This window comes from Notamacropus eugenii, chromosome 2, assembly GCF_028372415.1.
Source record: "Notamacropus eugenii isolate mMacEug1 chromosome 2, mMacEug1.pri_v2, whole genome shotgun sequence".
Taxonomy (NCBI): Eukaryota; Metazoa; Chordata; class Mammalia; order Diprotodontia; family Macropodidae; genus Notamacropus; species Notamacropus eugenii.
The window spans coordinates 67948685-67973754 of NC_092873.1; the positions used below are offsets into that span (position 1 = coordinate 67948685).

Here is a 25070-nt window from a genome sequence, read left to right on the forward strand (position 1 = left end):
TAAATTGCTGTGAAATACATACAGAGAGGGCTTTCTAATTGATGAAACATTTTCCTTACGACCCTCCTGGGAGCCTGAGAATGCAAGCGTTATTCCTGATTTAAAGTTGGGGAACCAGGGTTCAGTGGGCAGTGAATTCGAAGCCAGCACTTTTTCTCTGTCTGGTGATTTTCCACTGGCTTTTAAGTCTCCCCTCTTCCATTTGCCAGCTGCATGACAGGGGGCTCACTGCTTACCCTCTTGGTGCTTCACTTTCCTTACCTGTGAGATAAAATTTGCCAAAGCTACTGAGAGAAGAATCATTAGACACCTTAAAGCTATGGGAGTCTTTAATATTTCAAGAGCTGGAAAGTGACCTTAGAGACCAGACAGTCCAATACTCTTAGTTTTACAAATGAGGGAAATGAGGCCCAGAAAAGCTAAGCAACTTTCTCACAGTCACACAAGTAGGAAGGAACAGAGCTGGGATCTGAATCTAGGTCCTCTGACTCCCAATCCAGAACCATTACAGACACCCCGTAGGAATAGGGTTGCTCCCTAACTTTTCACAGGGAGGGATTACCAGCTAAGTTGCAGGGAGATTCTCGACTTCTGGCTTTTTCTATTTCTTTCATTGTCTCATATTTTGTTTATTCTTATGTGTTGCTGTTGCAAAAACAAAACAAAACACCACCATCAGGTTCTTTGTAGGTGTGGAAAGGCTCAGGTCTTTTCTCCAATCCCTCCCCCCACTCACAGTTATAGAGAAATGCTATGTCTGGAAAGACCCAGGCAAGCAGTGTTTGTCCCCAGGGCATAAACTCCACAGATCATGTTCAAGTGCAGAGAAAAGAGCATGAGCACTGTAAGGGATGCTGCTGAGGAGGGCATGAGAAGGAGAAGGAAATGCCTCTTTCTAGCTTCCAATTTTAACTTTTACCCTCACTATCCAGGGGCCAAGTCCAGTTATTTCTATGCCACTGGAGACAAGCAAGTCTTATCCATACTTGCTACCTTGGAACAAAGTCCAAGGAGCCCCACCCTAGTAACAACTGTTTGTGTGGCGCTCTCTTCCTTTTGGTCAAGTTGGGTTAAAATTTGTCAAGGGCATAAAAAATGATCAGGGGAGACAGGCCAGCACAGGTTCACAAATGTTCTATATGGGATGGACAACACTGTCAAAGGGCAAAATGTGGGCCTGTTATTAGATGCTTAGCTCCAAAGGGTGTTTCTTCCATACTAAAGAAACTTGCCCAGACTAGGTACTTATTGGGAACCAGCCTGATGAAATCAAAAGAAAGCTAGGTACAGTGGTTCAGGACCCAGCTCTGCTACTGACTACTAATGGGATCTTAATCTGTAAGCTGAGGCTGTTGGACCAGGTGACCCTAAGGTCCCTCCCAGCTGTAAATGGAGGATTCCATAATAGAAACAATCACCAACCTGTACATAACTACTAGTGGTCCTCTGGGAGTTACCTTGGGCACTGAGGGGCTAAGTGATTTTTCCAAGATCACACAGCAGCCAAAAGTACCTCCAAAGCTGGCTCTCTCTCTCTACTACACCCAACTACCCAAATCTCTTGGAAAAATTACAACTTGGAAAATTGTCATTGGAATTTGTACATTCCCTTCCATGCCCTAGAAAGCTCTAAAGACAGCATCCATTACCATATCTTTCACTAATCTTTAGTGCTGGGATTATTTTCATGTGAAAGACAAAAATAGAAACGATTATTGCTTTTAATGCAACCTGAGTTTCAAGGTCACTTTGTAACATTTTGTTCTGTCTTTTTGTCCTAAGGATATGCTGAATTTTATTCAGGAAAATTTTAAGAAAAGGGAGTGTGTCTTCTTCACAAAAGATCCCAAGGCCACGTAAGCCACTTTTGTTTCTTTCATGGGTTTGGTGCCTGATTACAAAAAAGTTCTGTTAAATTCTATTCAACATACACATTAAGCATCTAGCACATGGATGGCGTTGGCTTCAGGCTAGGCCTTACTTGAAATCTAATTGTGTCTACCTGGTAATTCACAGAGGTGTAGGGAGAAGAAATCCCATGAAAGATACATGCATTCAGCCACCATTTATTAATCACCTATTATATGCCAAAGAGTAGGGTTTGTACTAGATGACACCCAAGAGATCATCTGGTCCAATTCAATCCCATGAGCACTTAAGTCTCTGCTATGGAGCCTTTGAGAGGCACCATCCAACCTCTCTTTCACAAATGAGGAGGCCTGAGGACCTGGTAACTGGGCCACAATACAGAAGTCTAGGTAAGTCACATAGTCAGTAACTGAATTCAGGTTTTCCAACTCCAAAGCCATGGATCTATCTGTTATAACGGGTCAAAGAAAGGTGGGCCTTAAGAGTGACCCCTCAGTGCATCAGGGCCTGAGGATCTGGGGGACAGGCTCCATCATATCCTCTCCCCTTTGAGTACCGGCAGGAGGTTAACAAGAGAGTCAGAGGAGAGTGTTACAGTCTCATGTGCATTGTACTGATGACAGTACTAACAATGACAAGCTGAGAAGTGGCTATTCTATCCTAAAGACAATAGGGAGCCCAGGGAGGTTCTTCTGGTAAGGAGCAGGGTCAAAAGGGCTTTAGGAAGATGATTTTGGCAACTATGTGGAGGATGGATGAGAGTGAGGAGAGGTTGGAGGCAGGGAGACCACTGAGCAGGAATGACTGTGCATTAGAGTCCCAGATATGTGAGTGGAGAGAACGGGAAGGATATGAGAGCAATCGTCATGAGAGAACCAAGATTTGGCCACTGATTGGGCATGGGAAAGGGGTAATGCAAAGGAAAGGGTTGGATAGGAATGAAGGACCATGGCCATAGGAAAAGAAGAGCATTGGAAGACTCTGGATAGTCTGTAATGTGAGTGACTAGAAGGAGGGAGTGTCAAGGGAGGAGGGAGAAGTTTGAGGGGAGTGATAAAAGGCAATAGGGATCAATATCATGAGGTCAAAGACCTCCTCCTATCCTTACTTCCTGTACAGGATGGGAGGGATATGGCTAGATAGAAAACCATCTGAGAAATAAAGTCTGGGATGTTTGGATGGACTTCAAACTCTTTGAGTCAGCAGGTCACATAGCAGCCCCCAAAGCCAAGAGGACCTTTAGCAGCACAGCGGCAGGGTGTAGGAGACCCATGGTCCTCCTGGCCTCTGCCCTAGTCCAATAACAGCCACAGGATTGTGTATAGTTGGGGGCACTACAGTTCACTGGGAAGGACCTTGATAAGCTGGAGAACATTAACCAGAATGGATAACATCCATGTCATACAGGGATCGTTTGAAGGAACTAGCCATGTTCAGCCCCTGGAAAACTGAGGGGTAGGATGGGAGGGATGCTAAGGACTGTCCTCAAGCACCTAAAAGGTAGAAGAGGGATAGCCCTAGGTTCCCCCTCCCTGGAAAGTTTTCAGCAAGGGTACAATGGCATTTACTGACTAGTTTGAAGTAAGGATTCTTTTGGGGTTCAGACCTGAACTGGTTGGCCCCCAAGGTCCCTTCTAACTATGAAACTATACAGTTTAGCAATTTTGTCATTTTAATCCTTGTGGCAATAGAAAATACCAAGTGTCCTGAGACTTATCTTTCCAACAAACCCACTGACCTCTGATCTCTGGAATAAGGGCCATTTTGTAAGCATGAACTAAGAAGCCAAGATTTCTCAAGTCTTACATCAAGATTCTCAGCTGCAACATTTTTGCCAGAATGAACTTCAGTGCCTGGTATCATTCAGGTTTTGGACTCTTCTCCCACTTCATACCACCTGAAAAGGTTTCTGAAAGCGGTACAGTCAGTGTCTCTTTACAAAGTCCCTGTGGAGAGTGCCTTCTGACATCTTCATTGCCCTCCATTGATGTCCAGAGGAGTCCTTTCCTCCAAGGTCATGGCAGGATGATGTGGAAAAGTCACATGACTTTGAGAAAGGGAGAAACTTGGCCACCATTTAACATGGACTTGGGCCATTAGTGGAGAAACTATAACGAGCATCTTTTGAGCAAAGAGCTCTTGCTGTTGTCTGAACATCAGACACAAGTGTCTGAATTCATGGGGTCATTATCATTTCATAAGGTGACTGCCACAGATGACTTGCTTTCACAGGGAACTGAAGTCAGTGTGCTTTGGAGGATGGAGAATGGGCCTGCTTCTGACATTATGAATATGCCCCCTGGGCATATCCCTCAGGCTCCCAGTGACCCAGGTAGCGAGCTCTATAAGTCAATGCATTTCTAGCAATGGAGGTGTTGACCTGTGTTCTTAAAAAAGAATATTCTCTACAAAGGAACCCGAGATTCCACCGCTATACCCTTCTCAAGGCCCTTCATACTGGAAGGGATTAGCTTTCTTCAGCTTGGCCCTAGGGAGTAGACCTTAGAGCACTGAGAGAAAGCATAACAGGCAGATTTAATCAAAGGAAAAGATGGCCCAGCCATTAGAACTGCCCCCAAAGAGAAGTGGGATTTGCTTCTTTAGTTTGCCAAGAAAATTTGTTTCTTAAGCACTTGTACAATCAAGTGCAAGCTCCTTGAGGACAAACCCTGGTCTTCATTTTGCTTCTGTGCACCCAGTACCTGCCTAGTGCCTCCATCTCAGGCTTTTGCTTTGGACTGAATTGGAAGTTGCACAGGGAGAATGAGAATTGAACCAATGGAAGACTGAGATCCTGTCCAGCCCTGAAATCCTATGATTCTGGGATGAGTTTAGAATCATTCATGTGCTAAAAGTCACACTGTATAACCAACAACAGTCAGTACCTGGTGGGTCCATAGCTGTCAGCCTGAGACTCAAACCCCCAACCCAGGAGAAAGCCCAGGGGTCATCTGCTCAGCAGAGGGAGTGCGCACAGAAGGGGACACACCTCAGTGGATCACCAACACTCCTTGGGTCTCACCCAGAGCCACTCTAACCTGAATTGGCACAGAAATCCGCCAGGAAATGGCAAGGAGGCTGAAGGGCTGAGGACAGATGAGGGGCTGTTGGGAGCAAGCATGTTCGAAAACAGGAGAGAGGGAACCACTGACAACCTCCCAGACTCACCCCTTTTCTGGCTCCAGGGAAGGGGTGAAACAAATGAAGAACAAAGGACTAGGAAATGGAGCAGCCACCAGGAATCCTCTGGATGGACTGTTCTCAAATACAAGAGGAATTTTGTTCAGATGGCAAAGCACCTGAAGACGCTCTTCCAGTCACCCAAGGCATGAATTTCTGTTCCTCCTGAGGGATCACAAAAAGCACTGGAAAATGCTCCAAAGAATCTATTCTAATCGAAACTGTGTGCTGACTTTTATCTTTAAAGGCCTCTTTAAGGACCTTGGTTTTATCCCAGTAGTTCCCTGACATATACCCTTCCTACTGAGTCTCCCTTTACAAGAAATAAAGACCATCAAGAAAACTGACCTCCAGGGTGGCTCTCTATGACATATGTGACATTCCATCCCAGTGGTTCCCCCCCCCCCCCAAATCTAACAAGAAGAGCATGCCCTGCTGCCCGGAGATCTGTTCTCTGAAACCAAGGCTGTTCATTACAGTAAGTGAAAGGTCTGCTACTGTCCTGTTTTTCATTGACGTCGTTGCTGGCTTTTGCCGACTTCAATCTACACAAGTTCACCAGGTTTCTCTGCATGAGAATGCTAAGGCAGATCATGGAAAAAGAGAAGAGAAGAGGACAGAGGACAAGATTTTGGGAAGGAGACAGAGGTTACGGGGTCTGGTGGAGAGATGACTAGCCTTGGAGGCAAGAAAATCTGGGTTCAAATTCCACCTTAGATGTTTGTTAGCTGTGTAACCCTAGGCAAATCACTCAACCTCAATTTCTGTGCCTATAAAATCTGAGGGATTGGCATGATTCCAGAGGACCCACGACAAAGTATCTGTCCAGCTCCTGAAACAAGAGAGGTGCTGAACTCATGGGGGAGGAGGAGGCATACAATATGGCCAACTTAGGGATTTGTCTCCAAAGCTTTATTGCTCTTTTAAAAAAAAAAACAAAACTCCACTGAGGAAGCAGAGGTGGGAGGGAGAGAAAATAGATTTTTTTTGTTAAGTGAAAAAAATTTAGTAAAATTGGACTTGGTGGCCTCTAAAGTCCATTCCAGCTCCAAATCCATAATCCTAAAACAGCCTATAACATGTCTAGAGAACAGGCATGTATCCAGTAGGTGCTTAATGAATGTTTGTTGAATTGAAGGAGTCTTAAGAGTGGTGAGAAGAAATTCAGTAGAATATGATCCCCTGAAGTCCTAGGAACAGGGTGCAGCAGGAGAGGGTCACAAAGTTATCAGGGAAAGTGAGTACAAGAACTGGGCCACTGGCTACTTTGGAGTTCATGCTGGGAGCAGAGGTCATGTTGTAGGGGTTGAGGAAAGAGGGGGAGGTGGTGAAGAATTGGAAATGATAAGACAAGTTTATCAAGAAGTTAAATAGCAAAGGCCAAGAGTTATGGGATGGTTGCTAGGTGTGGCAGAACATTCGAGGACTGGGACATGATATGCACAGACAGATGAGAAGGGGTCACCATAGGAGATGGTGGACTCCCCTTCAAAGGAGGAAATAAACAGTCCACAACCCATTGTTGAAAGAGGACTTTCTTGAGTCAGACTCAGTGATTTCTGAGATTCCCTTCCAACTCTGAGAGGCTGGGATTTGGAGGTTACTCTCAAACTCCCTGTGTCTCACTTAAAGTTCATGGGATATTATCAGTAAAGAAATGCTTCCTAGATAAATATTTTTAAATCCCCCATTTTACAATAGTTCAAATAGCATAAAAACAAGGTTTTTAATGACATGTAATTCTTCTTTCCCTAACTGTGTATTCATACTATATTTCAAGGATCCCTGATCTCATTGATATTCATGTGAGCATCCACTGGCCTGATGCATCTATGAGTGAATGAGTGAAAGAGCATTGATTAAGCCCTCAATGTTTTCCAAGCACAGGGGACATTCTAGTGGGGGACACGATGACCAGGGAAGAGCAGTTTGGTTTAGGAGCTATAGGGAGGTAGACTGGGAGGTGCAATTGCAGGATTGATTGGGTTATGGTAAGGAAGTAGAGTGAAGCATGACTGGGGCTTTCTTGAAAACTAGGCCATCTGAGGGGCTCACCAATCAGGAAGGGGGAGGGGAGAAGAGTCCATGGTGAAGGATTCAAGAACTGAAAAGGTAAGACATCCAAGGTGTGGTCCAGCAGCAAGGGGGATGGGGGTGGTCTGGTTGTGAGAAGACTGGGAAAGAAGAAATGTCACTTGATAGCTTGTCTTCAAAAGGAGGTTAAAAAGTGGGAACTGTGACCCATCAGAATCTTGGGAGTTTCCAGAGCAAAGCCGAAGTGATTTTCAGAGGGCATCCTTCCTCAAACCTTTCCATCCTCCACCTATCAGAAGGCATCCTGCACTGCTACAGCCTTTCCTCCATGCAACCCTAAGGCATCAGAGGAGTGAAAAGAATTATAGGCAAGAATTTGCAGTTAATTAAAGGAAATGAGATAACGTTAGTCCGTGTCTCCCACAGAGTCTATGTGGATGGCTAATCTTTTCTTTTTTCTTCTTCCCACAATAAATCCTTCTACTCAGAGACAGCATGTGTAAATGTGGCTATGCCCAAAATCAGCATGTCGAAGGCACTCAGATCAACCAAATTGAGAAATGGAATTATAAAAAGCATACCAAAGAATTTCCTACTGATGCCTTCGGAGACATTCAGTTTGAAACATTAGGGAAGAAAGGAAAGGTAAGTGTCTATGTGGCATAACCAGCTAGTCCATAAGCCAAGAATTCCCTGAATTGTTTTATAGGGCTGTGGTCTTGAGAAGGGGTGGAGGGAAGGGAGAAGGCAGAAAAAGAAAACAGGAGTAGTGAAACAAGCATGAGGAGGAGGAAGGAGAATTGTTAGGAAAGGTGAGAATACTCAAAATTACTGTAGAGGAAACTAACAATTCGATCAGAGATAAGCAAAGGCTTTGGCTCTGCCTCTATCTAAATGGAAGAGTTCACAGAGACCACGTATCTCTTCTAGGTCTCCCAACTTCATTGGTCACATGAAGGCAGTACACTGGTAATTTGTGTACATTCTTTTCAGCTCTATGTTTCTAAGATTTTAAAGCTCAATTTGTAATGACTGGCACATCATAAGCACATAGGATCAAAGATTTAGGCTTGAGGGTCATCTAGTCTAAGACCAACTGAATCAGAATGCTAATTAATATTTCAACTCTTGTTTCTTCCCCTCTCCATAAAGTACATCCGTTTATCATGCGACACCGACCCAGAAATCCTCTATGAGCTGATGACCCAGCACTGGCATCTGAAAACCCCCAACCTTGTTATATCTGTGACTGGAGGAGCCAAAAACTTTTCCCTCAAGCCTCGCATGCGCAAGATCTTCAGTCGCCTGATCTACATAGCTCAATCCAAAGGTGAGGAAGTACCGTATTGATTGGCTGCCAAGGATTTTTGTTTTTCACTAATAACACTTTTACAGTATATTTTTTAAACTCGAAACCAGATGTTCTTGACCTGAGTTCTACAACTTTTTAAAAAAGTGTTTTGATGACTGTATTTTAAAATAGCAGGTTTCCTTTGTAAGCACATGTATTTTATTTTATGAATTTAAAAAAGATGATTAAACGAAGGAGTCCATAGGTGTTAGCAGATTTCTGAAGGGGTCCAGGATACAGATGAAGTGAAGAACTCTTGTCCTAAACTTACCACCCATCAGGAGACGTGTTTAAGTCCACACACTGGAGGTAGGAACTGGACCTGACATTTCATTGCTTTGAGGAACTCCCATGTGAGGAAATTCCCTTTAGGAATGCAGACTGGCACTCTCTCTACAAGTTACAGTCTTAGAGAACTGCTTAGAACCCAGAGCAGTTAAATAAGTAGACTGGCATCACACAGCCACGATGTTTCAGAGGCAAGACCTGACCCCCAATCATCCTGGCTCTGAGGGCAGTGAATTCTCCACTACATTCTGCAGCCCTTCTAAGTCATATTGTTCCCCACACACAAATAACAGGGGCAGGGGAAGATTGTGAGTAAAACTAAACTTGTCGTTTGCAATTTGCTTTAAAGATCTGTGTCTCCCCTTTAAAAAGATGGTAATAAAAATTCCCTGTTTCTGTTTCCTGAGCGCTTTTGTTTCTGGGTATTTTTTCTCTAGATTCTGGTGCTGCTTTGTCATTCCAGGTCTCATAGGATCATAAAATGTCAGCTGGCAGGGACCTGAGGCCTTCTTCTCCAACTCCCTCCTTTTACAAGGGAAGGAAACAGAAACCTCCAGAGGTAGATGGTCAGGAAAAACCCGGGAGGGAGGATTGGCTAAAAGAAGATAGCTTCTCTAATGTCAGAGTGTTTTCCATGGGCTATATGGCCTTCATGAGTGCCTGAAAAGGAAGGACAGAGCGGATATTCCAGTAAGGAAGGAATGTCCCCAGCAAATAAGAGGAGCATAAGAGGACAGTTTGAGAAGTGCCTTTGATGAGTTCCAGCTGCCAGGTTCAAATGACCTCTCCTATTGAGCACCAAAAGCCTTGACATGTGATTGCTGAGCTATTCATGGACTGTGGTCCTGAAAAGACCAAAGACAATAAGGGAGATACCTGAAGGTCAGAGATGGGCACAAAATGGAAGACTACAGAGTTTATAAACTCTAGGTCTCAATTTCTAGCAAAATTCTTGGGTACATGAACATCTAGAAGGGGAGGCAGTAGACCCAAGGAGCCAGAATGACTTTGTCAGAAGCAGGTCAAGCCAGGGTAACCTCATTGCCCTTCCTGACAGGGTTATTAGCCTGCTAAGTTAGAGAATTCAGTAGTTATCATTTACCTGGAGGTAAGTGGAGCATTTGAACAAGTTTCTCCAGTTATTCTAGAAGGACAGATGGAGAGATTACAGCAATACAGTTCAGGGGATTTGGGACTGGTTAAGTGGTTGGACTCCAAGAACACTCATTCTTGGCTCAATAACAAGACAGGAAGGTGTCTTCACGGAAGTATCCTGTGATCTCTGCTGCCCTGTGCTGGTTCACATTTCTTTTAGTGACTTAGGTAAAGACATAAATGGGGAGCTTTGTCAGACTCCCAAATAACACACAGTCAGGAATAATGCCTAACGTACTGGATGATAGAATGAGCACTCAAACCTGTCTCAACAGACTTAAGCATTATGCCAAATCTAATGAGGGAAAACCAAAAAGGGACAAATATAAAATCCTGCTCTTAGGTATGGGGAATCACTTTCCCGTGTCTCAGATCCTATGATTGTTGAATCATCATTACATAGAGTTAGTAGAGAACCTACTGGTCATCTATTCCAATGTCCTCATTTTAAAGATGAGCCAACTGAGGTCCAGAAAAGTTAAGTGAGCTGCATCAGTCCTTCAATTCATAAAGAGCAGAGCCCATATCAGAACCCCAACAGTATTCTCACAATCAATTAAAAATTCTTTCCACTACAGCATGGGAGATGTGCCTAGACAACTGTTCCTTTGTGAAAAATCTGGGGTTCTAAATAGACTGAAATTTCCCTGTGAGTCCACAGTGTCTTATGGTAGCCCAGAAAGCTAATGCAATCTTTAGGTTGCCTTAAAAGTGATGCTGGCATGATGCCTAGGCTACAGAAGGTGGTGGGCCAACCGGAGGAGGCTCTCCTGGTCAGGTCATATCTGGGCTATTGTTCTCAGTTCTGTGGGCAGTGACAAACTAAAGAAAATCCAGAGGAAAGCAGCAAGTGCATTGAAAGGCTTCTGCCATAGCAGGAGAGGTTTGTGGAGGCAATGAGAGGGTGTCCTTACTTTCCCCTCACTAGACATATGACTCCATTTTGAATGTTGGCCATCACTGTCAAAGTACAATGAGCAGACACCTGCAAGCTTTTGCATTTGAGTTGACTTTCAGCCTAGTCCTTTTGCAAGATCGTTCACAACATGCACCCATCATCTTGAGTGTCCCTGTAATCACTGAAAGGAGTACTTATAAAATCATATCAGGAATCATATTGGAGAAATATTCACTCCATTCCTATCTCTCCATGTTATGAGACACTGTTACCTTGTACTTTGCAATCATTTGTGAGCCAACAGAACTGCCCAGCCCATCTACTTCTTCACTTTATATCATGTATAGTGGTTGAAAATTGCTTGTAATCAGAGCCCACCCAGATGACAAATAAAATACCTTTATAGGTATAACAATAAAACTTCTCCTGACCTGTCACCCAATTTGGATGTGAGTTATGATTTCATTTCCATACACTGAAGGAACTGGGGATTTTTAGTTTGAAGAAAAGACTCCAAGAGTGGAATGATCTACTATGTCCTTCATAGAAGGGCTTGAAGGAGTAGTTGCATGACTCCTTGTTTGGCATTTTGAGGAATGGATTCATTTCAAAACCAGATCTTTCACATCCCTTCCAACTCTGGGATGATATGACTCTGGATGTGAAGCTGAGCAAATGTTGCCACTCTATGTAGTACTCGGCAAAGATTTGTCTTTGGAAAATGGAGTTTTCTAATACACTGATAGTGAAGACATCCTCACGAGCCTTATATTGAGCCCCAAGAGGTGGGAAACATCAAAAATGGTTTTTCCTATTGACAATATTGCTGCAGCTAAGTGCCCTCCATGTATAGATCCTTCTCCTCCCTCCGCATTGACCTCTTAGGCACTCCATATCTCAGATCCTCATTTGCTAAATCAGGAGGTTGGGCTAAATGAAATAAACCAAATCAACAATCAGATATCTTTCCCACCTCTAAAATTCTATGATTTTCAGTCTTATCCCATGGGATTGGCCATACAGAGGACATTCCCTCATATCTGTGCATGATTCTAAGGGGAAGATTTCTGCAAGTTGAACTTAGTGTGTGGATTTCCGTGTGCATCATTGTTCCCCAGTTTTCCAATTCAATTCTAGTTTTGACTCCCGTCCACAGGCGCATGGATTCTCACTGGAGGCACTCACTATGGCCTGATGAAGTATATTGGTGAGGTGGTGCGAGACAACACCATCAGCAGGAATTCAGAGGAGAACATTGTAGCCATCGGCATAGCAGCCTGGGGAATGGTCTCCAATCGGGACACCCTGATCAGACACAGTGATGCTGAGGTACAAATGCCATTGTGAGTCACCTAGGGAGGGAAGCTGAGAGGTCATGCAGAACACTGCCCAGGAACTTGACAATGATATCATCAACCAATCAATCAACAAGCATTTACTAATCATGTGCTGGGCACCATGCTAGACACTGGAGATACAAAGACTAAAAGCAAATAAGGAGCTTACATAACATGTACACATATAAACAAAGGGAGCATCCCTTTTGGGTTATACACATGTATTTCTAGGGGTAACTCTGAGAAGTTATATTTCTAGTACTATAGTTCAGGAGCCCCGATGAGTGTGGTTCTCATTAACAATCAGCTCAAAGATTTTATTAGCTTTTGGAAAGGCATTTATTCAAGTGGCATGGTAATAATAATTGATACAAAGTATTCTTCCCAAAAGCATGAGGCACATTCTCCCAAAAATGCAGTGTATGATACATGCGTGGCAAAGGAGTAACTCACATCTCCTCATATTTAATGGATGGGAACTCCTTTCTTGAGTTGATATCTGCCATTATTTGCTGGTACACAGACAGCCCTCCTTGAGGCTGCTTCTCTCCTTGGATAACTACCTTTCCTTAATCTATTTGCCCTTAGGACAGGACATCACTCTAGCCCAAGATGTATGCATTGAGGTCTACTGGGCCCAGTCACTTTGATCCCATCTGAACATACTGTTTGTTCTTGTGCTAGTTTCTTTGCTGATAGGGTCAAAGAAAAAAGGCAGTGAAGAGAGTGTCAGTTTTGTGGTCAGGATGATGTGCTCAGATGCCTCCTCCAACAGATATTAGCTGTATGATCACTTAAGTCACTTCAAATCTTCATGCTCCAGGTAACTCTCTAAGCCAATAAGTTGTAAACCCATTGAGGATCTGCTTTAATAAAAGGACTTACTCAAGACGAAGTTGTCAAGTCACAGATATGGACAAAATATAATTCAATCCAATAAATATTCATTAAGCATTTATCAAGAAATTACCAAGATAATCTGCTAAGCACTGGGGATACAGTGCCAAAAGTGAGGGTGGTATAGCTTCTATTCTTTGAATTTTCGGGGGTATATGTGGCTTATGATTATTACACATTTTCCATACATTATCTATCCTTTCAATATTCATTGAAATCCTGGCTCTTTGTAATTTCTGAAGTTTCATATGTTCTCCAAATCCTACTTTCTCCATGACCCAGAGCCATCCCTTCCTAGGAGGACTTTTTTTCAGAACCTAGAGTAGAGTCCTTTGATATGAGGTCACTCAATGTCATCTTGCGGAAGAGCCACTTCAAATCTCAGTGAAAATTTTCATTGTCACCCATAGGGACATTTCTCAGCCCAGTATATCATGGATGACTTCAAGAGAGATCCATTGTATATCCTGGACAATAACCACACCCATCTCTTACTGGTCGATAATGGTTGCCATGGATACCCATCATTAGAAGCAAAGCTTCGGAATCAGTTGGAGAAATACATTTCAGAACGTGCAATCCAAGGTTAGTGTTCCAAGGAGGAGGATGTATCATGCTCCTTTGCTCAGCTCAATTCATCTGAATTCAACTGAACAAATATTGATTCATTAAAAACTGACCATACATAAGAGGCAGCGTGGTGCAATGGAAAGAGATTTCTTCCCACGGAAGGAAGACCTGGTTTCACAGTTCGGCTCTAGCACTTACTAGTTGTGTGATTCTGGGCAACCTCAAAGGGTCTCAGGAAACTCCTTAAAGGGTCCAAGCAGTTACTGATATGCACCAAGAGAGGGCCTTTCCTCACAAGGATTCCCAAATCAGATGAAATCACACCTGGATTTTTTTTAAAAAGATGATGATGATGATGATGATGGTGATGATGATGGTGATAGTGATGATGGTGATGATGATAGGAGGAAGGAGGAAAAGGAAGGGAATAAGCTTTTAAAAGCTCCAACTATGTGCCAGGTCCTGGCCTAAGCACTTTATAAATATGATCTCATTTGGTCCTCACAACAGTGTTGGAAAGTAGGTGCTGCTATGATCCCGATTTTATAGGAAACTGAGACAAACACAGGTAATGAGTATCTGATGCTGGATTTGAACCCAGATCTTCTTTACTCCAGGTCCAGTGCTCTACACCACCACCTGCCTCTAAAAATAGTAGCAATAATAGAAGCTAAAATTTCTGTAGTACTTTAAGATTTGCAAAACACTTGGCATGTATTCTCTCAATGCCTGTCTTTCATGCTGAGACAGAAGGATAAATAGACCACCCTGAAGGAGCTTTCCTTCTGCTAGAGGATGCCAGTAGGTCAACACAAAGACTCTACAAAGTTCCTCAAAGTCATTCTAAGAGGAATAGAGGCTTAAAAGAGGCCTGAGCTGGAAGGGGTCACCTGAGCTGTGCTGTCATGCCCGGGTCTTTTTGGGGGATATTGGTAGCATGGAGCCCGTGAGTCTGACCAGTGACAGGAGGTTCCCAGCTGTGTCTGCCACAGGCACATACCATGCCATCTTGTTGTACCAGAGAGAAAAAAGGAGCCACCACTTACTTCCTGGTTTCCCTTAAAGCCAGTGCCCTGCCCTGAAGATAACCGCCTGTGATGAATACATCTTATTCACACGTGGCTTTTCCCATATTGTCTCCCTCGTGAAACTGAGAACTCCTCAGGAGCAGGGATTGGTTATTTTTACCTTTCTTTGTATCCCTAGAGCTTAGCAGCACACTTGGCACATAGTGAGAGGTTCATAAATGCTTATGGATTTACTCGTTCGCCATATTGGAAGAGATTCTGGCCATAGCTACTCTTATGTTCATTTGAGGAGTGGAGGTCATTGGGGTAAAGTGACTTGCCCAGGGTCACACAGTTAGTAAGTGTCTGAGGTCAGATTTGAACTCAGATCCTCCTCGTTCCAGGACCAATGTTCTATCCCCTGTGCTACTTAGTTGCCCCTTCATGTGCATTTCTTCAGTGGTAACACTGGAAGAGATTCCAGTGCATTTCTACTGTGGTAAGGTCATCTGGGACCTGGTGTCTGTTGCATCCATGACAAGGTCACCTGATGATACAAGTTACTTCACCCTGTTTGCCTCAGTTTCCTCATCTGTCAAATGAGTTGGAGAAGGAAATGGCAAACCACTCCAGTATCTCTGCCGATAGCATCCCAAATGAGGTCACAGAGAAGGATATGATTGAAAAAAAAAACAACCAAAAAGAGATGTAAAGCACATTCCTCACAACCCTGTAAAAATAAACAGGTGGACAATATGGGATAAAATATGAAAAAGACTTCTCAAATTAAATTACCTTACTTTTTAAAGACTCATTGAATAGCAGAGAATTTAGAGTAAGACCTAGGCCCTTGTAGGAATAAAATAATTGTAGGATTATAAGACTCTTTGTAAAGTCTGAGTGCCCCTGTCCAGCAGCTGGAGAAAGCAGGGTTAGCAGAAGGTTTAGTTTCTCTCTCCAGTCTAAGTGTCGAAGTTTGGTTGGTTTGTTTGATTCTTGAGCTAGAGGCTAAGTCTCAGTTGAGTAATGGAATCTTCTCAGGTTGGCAGCTGAAAGATGGGGTGACTGCTGACTCCAAATCACAAGCTCCTCCTTCCCAAGAGTCTTTCTGGTTACAAAAGGGCAAGGACTTCTGGGTGACCGAGTACAGGCTCTGGAAGCTCCCTTGAACTCTCCTTTAATTTTTCTACTGTATCAAGTCTCTGGAATTCACCTGTAACTACAATCCTCTCAACTGGGGATGCCCTATCTCCTAATTCTCTGTTTCCCCTAACCTAGCCCAGCCCTTCATAGTCTGTTACCTCTGGATTGTCTCCAGCTACTTCTCAACTTTGACCCCATCTAGACTCCATTCTCTTGGTCCAAGTGTTCGACCTTCACTCAAACCAGTCTACTGGTCATTTCCATCAAGATCATCCCCAGACTCCTACTCCAGTCACCCCAGACCACTTGGCCACTCATAGATCCCTCCCACAGTCTTTCTATATACAAGATTCATCTTGTTTCCATTAAGGGGCTCAGATTCAATCTGACCTGCTTGCATTAGGGATACAAATGTTCCTTAAGAGTCTGGCCAATATGGCAGATCTTTAATAAACCTTGTTTTTCTTTGACTGAAAGGCTTGGGTCTACTTCATTTGAGTAGGAGCCATCTATCACCATTTTGGAGTGCTAGCACCCTTAAAACTCAACATTTGTAACAAATTTGGATGAAGAAAGTCTGGGGAAGCAAACTAGTCCTACAACCTCTCTTGTCCACTTGAATTATGTTCAAGTTTCCTGGTTGTTGCTTTTTTTTGCCCCTTTCTGTTATAAAGATAAGCTCTATAAATCCCTTCTTTGCCTGATTTAATGGCAACTTCCTAGCCTTCCCATTAACCCATTATTTGCTCTGCAACTTTGCACCTCCATTTCTTTTTACTTCAGATAATTCATTTTAACCACCTGACTGCCCCTAAATCAACCCAAAAGGCTTTATGCTTTTTTTGTTGTTGTTGCTCAGTCATTTTTCAGTCTTGTCTGACTTTCTGTGACCCCATTTGGGGTTTCCTTAGCAGAGATACTGGAGTGCTCTTTCATTTTGTTATTTCTTTCTCCCACTCATTTTACAGAGGAGGAAACTAAGTTTAAGTGACTTGTCCAGGGTCCCATAGATAGTAAGTGTCTGAGATCTGATTTGAACTCAGGACTTCCTGACTCCAAGCCCAGTGCTCTATCCACTGCAGCACCACCTCGCTGCTTCAGATGCTTATCTTTTACTCAGAGTTGCAGAGGTGCATTGCTTCTGAGGTTGAGAAGATTGGAAAGAGCATTGGAAGCTAGAAAATGACAGTCTCTCATCTCTCTCACAGATTCAAATTATGGTGGAAAGATCCCAATTGTGTGTTTCTCCCAAGGAGGTGGAAGAGAGACTCTGAAGGTGAGTTCTGCTTTTATTCTGGTAAAGAAAAGAGCTCACAGAAGCCCAAGGAGGTGATGTTTAACCTTTGTGGGGGAGGCTCCTCATTCCACACTGGAACCTCCCATTTAACAAATGGGTGAGGTTTTCTCCCTCCTCACTGCACCACTCCATGCCCGTGGGCCACAGTTCCAGAAACTCTGAATAGTTGAGAATGACTGTCTGCTGAGAGGCTAATGCAGAACTGGTAATGTCTCAGCTGTTTTCTAATATTTGTAAGTCTGCAGAAGACAACTGTGCTGTTGGAGGGATGGAAGCCTCAGGATATATACCATCTCAGGCTTGAGTAATAAAGTCCTGTTACTTGTATGACCATAACACTTAATCACCTTTGGAAGCCTGAGTATTGAGCTGAGGCAGGCAGCTCTGAGTCTGTTTCCACATCTGTAAAATGGGAATCATAACAGCAGGTGCTTCGCCAAGCTCTTGTGAAGCCCAAGTGAGATGATGACCTCCACAAAGTGCTTTGCAAATTTAAAAGCACAATGTAAATATCACTTATTCTTACTATTATTATTAGAGAAGTTGTTGTTTTCACATAAAGAATAACAACTGCTCTCCCAGTCTCTATTTCTCATCACTTGGGTACCTATGGTTAAGGACTAGACCTATGATGTTATTAATATAGATATGCAGGAGGAGGGAGTTCTCTCTGGCCATTGGAGCTTCGTACAATTTAGCATCTGAAAAAATTGCCTGGGGGGAGGAGCCAAGATGGCGGAGTAGAAAGACACACATATGCTAGCTCCAAATCCACAGCCTATAAAATATCTGTAAAGAAGAACTCCCAAAAAATTCTGGAGCAGCAGAAGCCACAGAACAATGGAGTGGATGAGATTTCTGTTCCAGAGAGACCTGAAAACCTGACACGAAAGGTCCATAGTGCACTGGACCAGAGCGGAGCCAGCCCTGCCTTGGCGGCGTGGCTCCAAGGGGAGCAGATCCCAGCAGGCTTCAGGGACAGAATCTCCAGCGGCCGTGCAGGTCCCTCTACCCACAGGTGACAAGGGTTGGTAAGAGAGACTTTTTGGGTGGCTGACAGGGGAGTGGGGTGTCCCCGTGTCTCAGGCCCCTCGGGAGGCAGCAGCAGGGGTGGCAGTGGACAAGGGCTACCAAAGCAGGCAGTAGCTCGGATCCATTGTTGAAGGTCTCAGCATAAACTCCCTGAGGGGACTGAGCCCGTGAGGCAGCCCTGGCCCCACCTGAGCACCTGAACTTAACCTCACACTGAATAGCAGCCCTGCCCCCGCCCAAAGCCCTGAGGCTGGGAAGTAGCATTTGAATCTCAGACCCCAAGCTCTGGGTGGATGGATCTGGAGGAGAGGTGAGGGTGGAAAGAAAACTCAGAAATCAAGTCACTGGCTGGGAAAATGCCCAGAAAAAGGAAAAAAAAATAAGACTATAGAAGGTTACTTTCTTGGTGAACAGATAATTCCTCCTTTCCTTTCTGATGAGGAAGAACAATGCTTACTATCAGGGAAACACACAGAAGTCAAGGCTTCTGTATCCGAAACATACAAAATAAATATACCATGGGCTCAGGCCATGGAAGAGCTCAAAAAGGATTTTGAAAATTAAGTTAGAGAGGTGGAGGAAAAACTTGGAAGAGAAATGAGAGACATGCGAATAAAGCATGAAAAACAAGTAAACACCCTCCTAAAGGAGACCCAAAAAAATGCTGAAGAAAATAACACCTTGAAAAGTAGGCTAACTCAATTGGCAAAAGAGGTTCAAAAAGCCAATGAGGAGAAGAATGCTTTCAAAAGCAGAATTAGCCAAATGGAAAAGGAGGTTCAAAGTCTCACTGAAGAAAATAGTTCTTTCAAAATTAGAATGCAACAGATGGAGGCCAATGACTTTATGAGAAACCAAGAAATCACAAAACAAAACCAAAAGAATGAAAAAATGGAAGATAATGTGAAATATCTCATTGGGAAAACAACTGACCTGGAAAATAGATCCAGGAGAGACAATTTAAAAATTATGGGACTACCTGAAAGCCATGATCAAAAAAAGAGCCTAGACATCATCTTTCATGAAATTATCAAGGAAAACTGCCTTGAGATTCTAGAACCAGAGGGCAAAATAAGTGTTCAAGGAATCCACAGAACACCGCCTGAAAGAGATCCAAAAAGAGAAACTCCTAGGAACATTGTGGCCAAATTCCAGAGTTCCCTGGTCAAGGAGAAAATATTGCAAGCAGCTAGAAAGAAACAATTCAAGTATTGTGGAAATACAACCAGGATAACACAAGATCTAGCAGCTTCTACATTAAGGGATCGAAGGGTGTGGAATATCATATTCCAGAAGTCAAAGGAACTAGGACTAAAACCAAGAATCACCTACCCAGCAAAACTGAGTATAATACCTCAGGGGGAAAAATGGTCTTTCAATGAAATCAAGGACTTTCACGCGTTCTTGATGAAAAGACCAGAGCTGAAAAGAAAATTTGACTTTCAAACACAAGAATGAAGAGAAGCGTGAAAAGGTAAACAGCAAAGAGAAGTCATAAGGGACTTACTAAAGTTGAACTGTTTACATTCCTACATGGAAAGAAAATATTTGTAACTCTTGAAACTTTTCAGTATCCGGGTAGTGAGTGGGATTACACACACACACACACACACACACACACACACACACACACGCAGAGACAGAGAGCACAGAGTGAATTGAATAGGATGGGATCATATCTTAAAAAAATGAAATTAAGTGGTGAAAGAGAAATATATTGGGAGGAGAAAGGGAGAAATGGAATGGGGCAAAGCATCTCTTATAAAAGAGGCAAGCAAAAGACTTATTAGTGGAGGGAAAAAGAAGGGAGGTGAGAGAAAAACATGAAGTTTACTCTCATCACATTCGACTAAAGGAAGGAATAAAATGCACACTCATTTTGGTATGAAAACCTATCTTACAATAGAGGAAAGTGGGGGATTAGGGGATAAGCAGGGTGGGGGGGGATGATGGATGGGAAGGCAATGGGAGGAGGGAGCAATTTGAAGTCAACACTCTTGGGGAGGGACAGAATCAAAAGAGAGAATAGAAGCAATGTGGGGCAGGATAGGTTGGAGGAATATGTAGTTAGTCTTACACAACACAACTATTATGGAAGTCATTTGCAAAACTACACAGATATGGCCTATATTGAACTGCTTGCCTTCCAAAGGAAATGGGTGGGGAGGGAGGGATGAAGAGAAGTTGGAACTCAAAGTATTAGGAATAACTGTCGAGTACTGTTCTTGCTACTAGGAAGTAAAAAATACAGGTAAAGGGGTATAGAAGGTTATCTGGCCCTACAGGACAAAAGAGAAGATGGGGACAAGAGAAGGGAGGGATGATAGAAGAGAGGGCAGATTGGTGATAGGGGCAATTAGAATGCTCGGTGTTTTGGGTTGGGGGAGGGGACAAAAGGGGAGAATATTTGGAACCCAAAATTTTGTGAAAATGAATGTTAAAAGTTAAATAAATTAATTTTTTTAAAAATTGCCTGGAGCCCTGAGTGGCGACCAGTGTCACTTGGCCAGAAGGGGTCAGAGACTGTACTTAAATCTAAGTCTCCCTGGCTCTGAAGTCAGCTCTCTCCCCACTATGTTACACTGCCTCTGCCTCTGTCATGAAGGTATCTGTTTGGGGTGAGGAGGAACCAGCTAATTTTTAAATATGGACCCCATGAATTCATTCCATTCTGATTTTATTATTATCATTATTTTGCAAAATGAGGCACTTCAGGATGAGCACCCAAAGTTTTATTGTTTTAAGTGAATAAAATGGCAACCCATTTGATAAATGACCACAGATCCAGCTCTGTGAGGAACATCACAGACCCTCGAGGCCAATTCCCTCTTTTGACAGATGAGGAAACTGAGGCCCAGAGAGAGGAAAGACCTTGTCTAAGGCTGCAGAGTAGGGATTCAGATGCAGGATCTCAGACTCCAGACCCCAAGGCTCTTCGCAGTATGATTTCAGTAGTAGGACACTCCAGGGGTAAGAAGTCAAGATTGGCTTCTGTGACCTTCATGGACAGCCAATCCCAGGTTTCACTGAACATTCACTCTTAGGCTGCTGCCTCACCCTGTGCTTCTTCTGATGACTGGCTTCTCCATTCTATCCCCAAGGCCATCAATACAGCCATCAAAAATAAAATCCCCTGCGTAGTAGTGGAGGGCTCTGGGCAGATCGCTGATGTCATCGCCAGCCTAATAGAGGGTGAAGACTCCCTGGCATCATCCACAGTTAAAGAAAAGCTCATCAAGTATTTACCCCGAACCATTTCCCGACTCCCAGAGGAAGAAACTGAAAGCTGGATCCGATGGGTGAGTCAATATTAAAGGGAACAAAATTATGGAGATGAGATAGGACAAAGAAGAGGCAAAGAGCAGCACAAGGGGAGGTCTAGTGTTCAAAGGAAGCCAGAAAGATGAGAAGTTTGTGGGAATCCTGCAATGTTTTAAAGCTCCAAAAACCAAGACAAAAAATACAAAAAGCTACAAAAACTGGGATAAAAACATAGATTTAAAGCTACAAAAACCATGGGAAAAAAACATACATAAAGCTATAAAAGCATTTTGGAAGATACCTAAGATACTTAAAATTGTCTGTCTATCCCCCCCATCCTTCCTTGTTCCTCATACCATTCCTCAGGCTCCGATCCCCATAACATCAGCCTCCTCTAGGGCACATTGACCTCTCTTAGTTTTTGCCAGGCAACATAATTCCGTACAAGCCTTCATCTGTTTCCCTGAATCCCTCAGACTCAGCAGGCCCTGCAGCAATCATATTTCCCTCTTGTAGAGATATTTGCTCAGCCAGTCCCCAAGCCTGGCTACCCATTTTGTTCTCAGGTTTGGGGTTTTTGTTAATTATCAAAATGAGTGCTTCTATGACTATTTTGTTAAATATTGGGTTAGGTCATTAAATATAGAACTGGAAAGAATCTTGGAAACCATCTAGTCTGACTCTTCACCTATTTTACCATAGGAGGAAACTGAGGCCCACTTGGCTAGATTGTAAGCTCTTTCAGGGGAGAGATGATTTTGTCTTTTTATCCCTGGTGCCTAGCAAAGTGCCTGCCACGTGGTAGCATGGTTTTATAAACATGTGATTGACCAAGTGATCCAGAGATGTTAAGTGACTTGTTCAGACATAGCAAGAAAGGAAGGCAAAAACAAGGTTCAAACTATCTAACCCAACAACATTTATTGAGTACCTACTGTGTGCCAGGTTAAGCTCTGGGGATACAATGAATAAAAAGGCAGTCTCTGCCCTGAAGGAGTTTACGGTCTAACAGGAGGAGGAAAGAGTGGGGTAAGGACACCAGGAGGTGCCAGCCCTGAGATGTCTGTGGATTTGAAACCAGCAAAGCAGCAGATGCAGAGGGGAGCATGCTGAGAGAATCCATCAAGGAAGGCAGTGGGAGGAGTTTGGTGCTCAGTCCTCCAGTTCTCTCATCCTGGGTTGCGCCAGTCAAGGTTTGAGTTCATGGTGGTGAGATTAGAGATGAGAAGCTTAAACTGAGAGACAGCTTGTGCTGAGTAAGTGGAGCGGGGCAGTGGGCTCTGGCACTGCTCCAGGGAGTCTTCCTAAAGGATGTTTCTCTCCAACAATGAGGGATACTTTACTTTCCCAGTCATGCTAAAACTGAACCTGGAGCTCAAATCATCCCTCGACACCCATTCATCTGTTCATTCATTTCTTCATTAAGTGCTTTCTAAGTAGAGTTCATGGTCCCAGCTGTTTAGGGAGATATGTAGATGAGACATAATCTCAAGTACTCTGTTTTGATCTTGATTTTGTTCTGCAGACTATCAGCCAGGAGTTGGAAAGTTCACAGCAAGTAAAAGTAGTCTCTTTATTTTTAGGAATATAAGTTCCTGATGGAGGCAATGCTGTAATTCTAGAATAATTGCTGCCCTCTGTCTCCCTCTCTGGTCATACTCTGGCTCCTTGGACCAGTATTGGAATGCCTGCTCCTCTTCTTGTTGCCACAATTTCCCATTGACAGTCTCAACTCAAGAGTATTTTCTTTCTCCTTCAGAACTGTTCTGTCAGGCTCCAGGGGAGCTCCAACAGAGTCTCTCTGCTCACTAGAGAGCTCACCTTCCTTTCCCCTCCTTTAGATTTTGCCTTCAATATGGGGGCTGAAACTGGGCACATTTTAGACAGATGGAACTTAACCTGGCAGCATTTCTGTGAAAGAAAGAGCCGGGAAAAGGAGAGATCTAAGCCTTGTTTGAGAAATGACTCATTCAGGCTTGGGATGGGTAAGGATAAAAGTTAAATTTATTACTCTCAGCTACAGTAGCAGGTGACTTATAAAATACACACTCAAGAGAAATAAAAGCAAACCTTAAAAACCTATGCCCTACCTCAAAGTCCCTCTCCTGTCTCCCCATTGACTGGGTAATACAGGGTGTACAACTTTTCAATAGATCTACTACAAGTTCCCCTTGATATGACCCCCTACTGCTACATGCATTGTATACCATTAAAAAGAACCTTTAGTCCTCCCAGAGGAGAAGTTAATATTCATAAGTTTATTATGCATAAGCGTTCTAAGCAAAACAATTTTTACTCTACATAGCTGGCTTCTAACCTCAAAGCAAGATAAAACCAATTGGATCCTATTTTGCCTGTTATCTTCTGTGTGAGACAGAATTTCGTTACGTCTCCCATTCTGCTGATTGTTACTCTGAATTTATGGAAACAAATTTCTCCATTGCATCTCTCAATTTCCCTTTTCTTCTTCTAGAAGATAATCTAGTATTAATCTATGTTGATAGTGTCCTGTTTAAATGTCTCATCCTTAATAACCATAGGCAGAGAAATTCTCTTAGGTATACTAATTAGCCTGAGAAGTGAAAATGTTTAATCAACATCCCCTACTGATTTCCTCTACAATCAATTTCTTTTCCTGCATTTGCTGCAAGTCAAAAGATTTTCTAATATGTATGGATCCCTAGATTTCATAAGGCATGTATTACATAATTTCTATGGAAGCAAAAGTTTTAATCATTTCTCACACTTGGATTCGCAAAGGAAGACACTGAGTCATGCTTGCTCCCCAGAATCCTATTACATCTTGCCTTGCACATAGAAGGTGTAGAACAAATATTTTAAGGTTGTTTGATCAGGATTGCTTTTAAGCAGACTCTATCCTAATAAGATCATTCCTTTTTTAAAAAAGTTTTCTTTCATAAGTTTTATTGATAATAGAAACTACTTTGGAGTCAGAAAAAGACCTAAATGCAAGTCACTCGGGACATATTGGCTGTGAGACCCTGGGTGAGTCTCCTAACTTCTTGGTGCTTCAGGCAAATTTCTAATCTTACAAGGGGCAGAGCTGATGCTGGTCTGCATTGTTAAGGGAGCTCCTTCTCTAGGGGTGCCCAGAAATCAGAGATCAGAAACCAAAACCCAATGTCCTTTCTTTTTTACATCTCAGTCATTTTTGTTTGTAGCTCTCTCTGCCTCACACCAACTGAACTTTTTCTTGTAGCAGAGAAAGTTATTTAAGCAATGCCGACTCCCATGAGACACTGCTGGCCTCCACCCCCAGCATGCTCCCTGGTCATGAGTTTCCTCCAGGGCTCTACCCTCCCCCCTCTTCTCTTCACTCCTCATATTCTTTCTTGGAGACCCCATCAGCACCCAATGGTGCCATTATCACCTCTATGCAACTCTAGCATCTCCCCAGAGCTTCAATCCTGGCATCCTGAACTGACCCTGAATTTTTGGAGCTATCTAGCCCATGAATAACCAAGACAAAATTTATTCACTTCTCTCTCCAAACTCATTTCTTTTCCAAACTTCTCTATTCCTGTTGAGGGCACCCCCATCTTTCCAGTGTCCCAGGTTAGCCTTCTGAGCTACCATCAGCTCCTCACTCTTCGTCACCTCACCAACTCAACTAGTGACCAAAATCATGTCCTTTTTTTTGGAAGGACTTTAGCGCAAGGATGGACCCTAAGTTCAGAGAACCAGAGGTGAAGCGTGCTACTTCACTCCCTGTCAGATAGGTCAGAGACTC

At 43.2% G+C, this 25070-nt stretch overlaps 1 protein-coding gene across 4 annotated transcripts in view; it reads left to right on the forward strand.

Annotated features, from left to right (window-relative positions):
• The window catches only part of TRPM8 (transient receptor potential cation channel subfamily M member 8), a 103045-nt gene that overhangs the window by 39365 nt on the left and 38610 nt on the right, over positions 1-25070 (forward strand). For all 4 annotated transcript variants that reach the window (XM_072640725.1, XM_072640727.1, XM_072640726.1 and 1 more), the window contains exons 3-9: positions 1783-1856; positions 7572-7728; positions 8236-8413; positions 11932-12104; positions 13420-13594; positions 16938-17005; positions 21160-21357. In XM_072640725.1, coding sequence (XP_072496826.1) covers positions 1783-1856; positions 7572-7728; positions 8236-8413; positions 11932-12104; positions 13420-13594; positions 16938-17005; positions 21160-21357 — 1023 coding nt within the window. The remainder of the gene's footprint in view (positions 1-1782; positions 1857-7571; positions 7729-8235; positions 8414-11931; positions 12105-13419; positions 13595-16937; positions 17006-21159; positions 21358-25070) is intronic.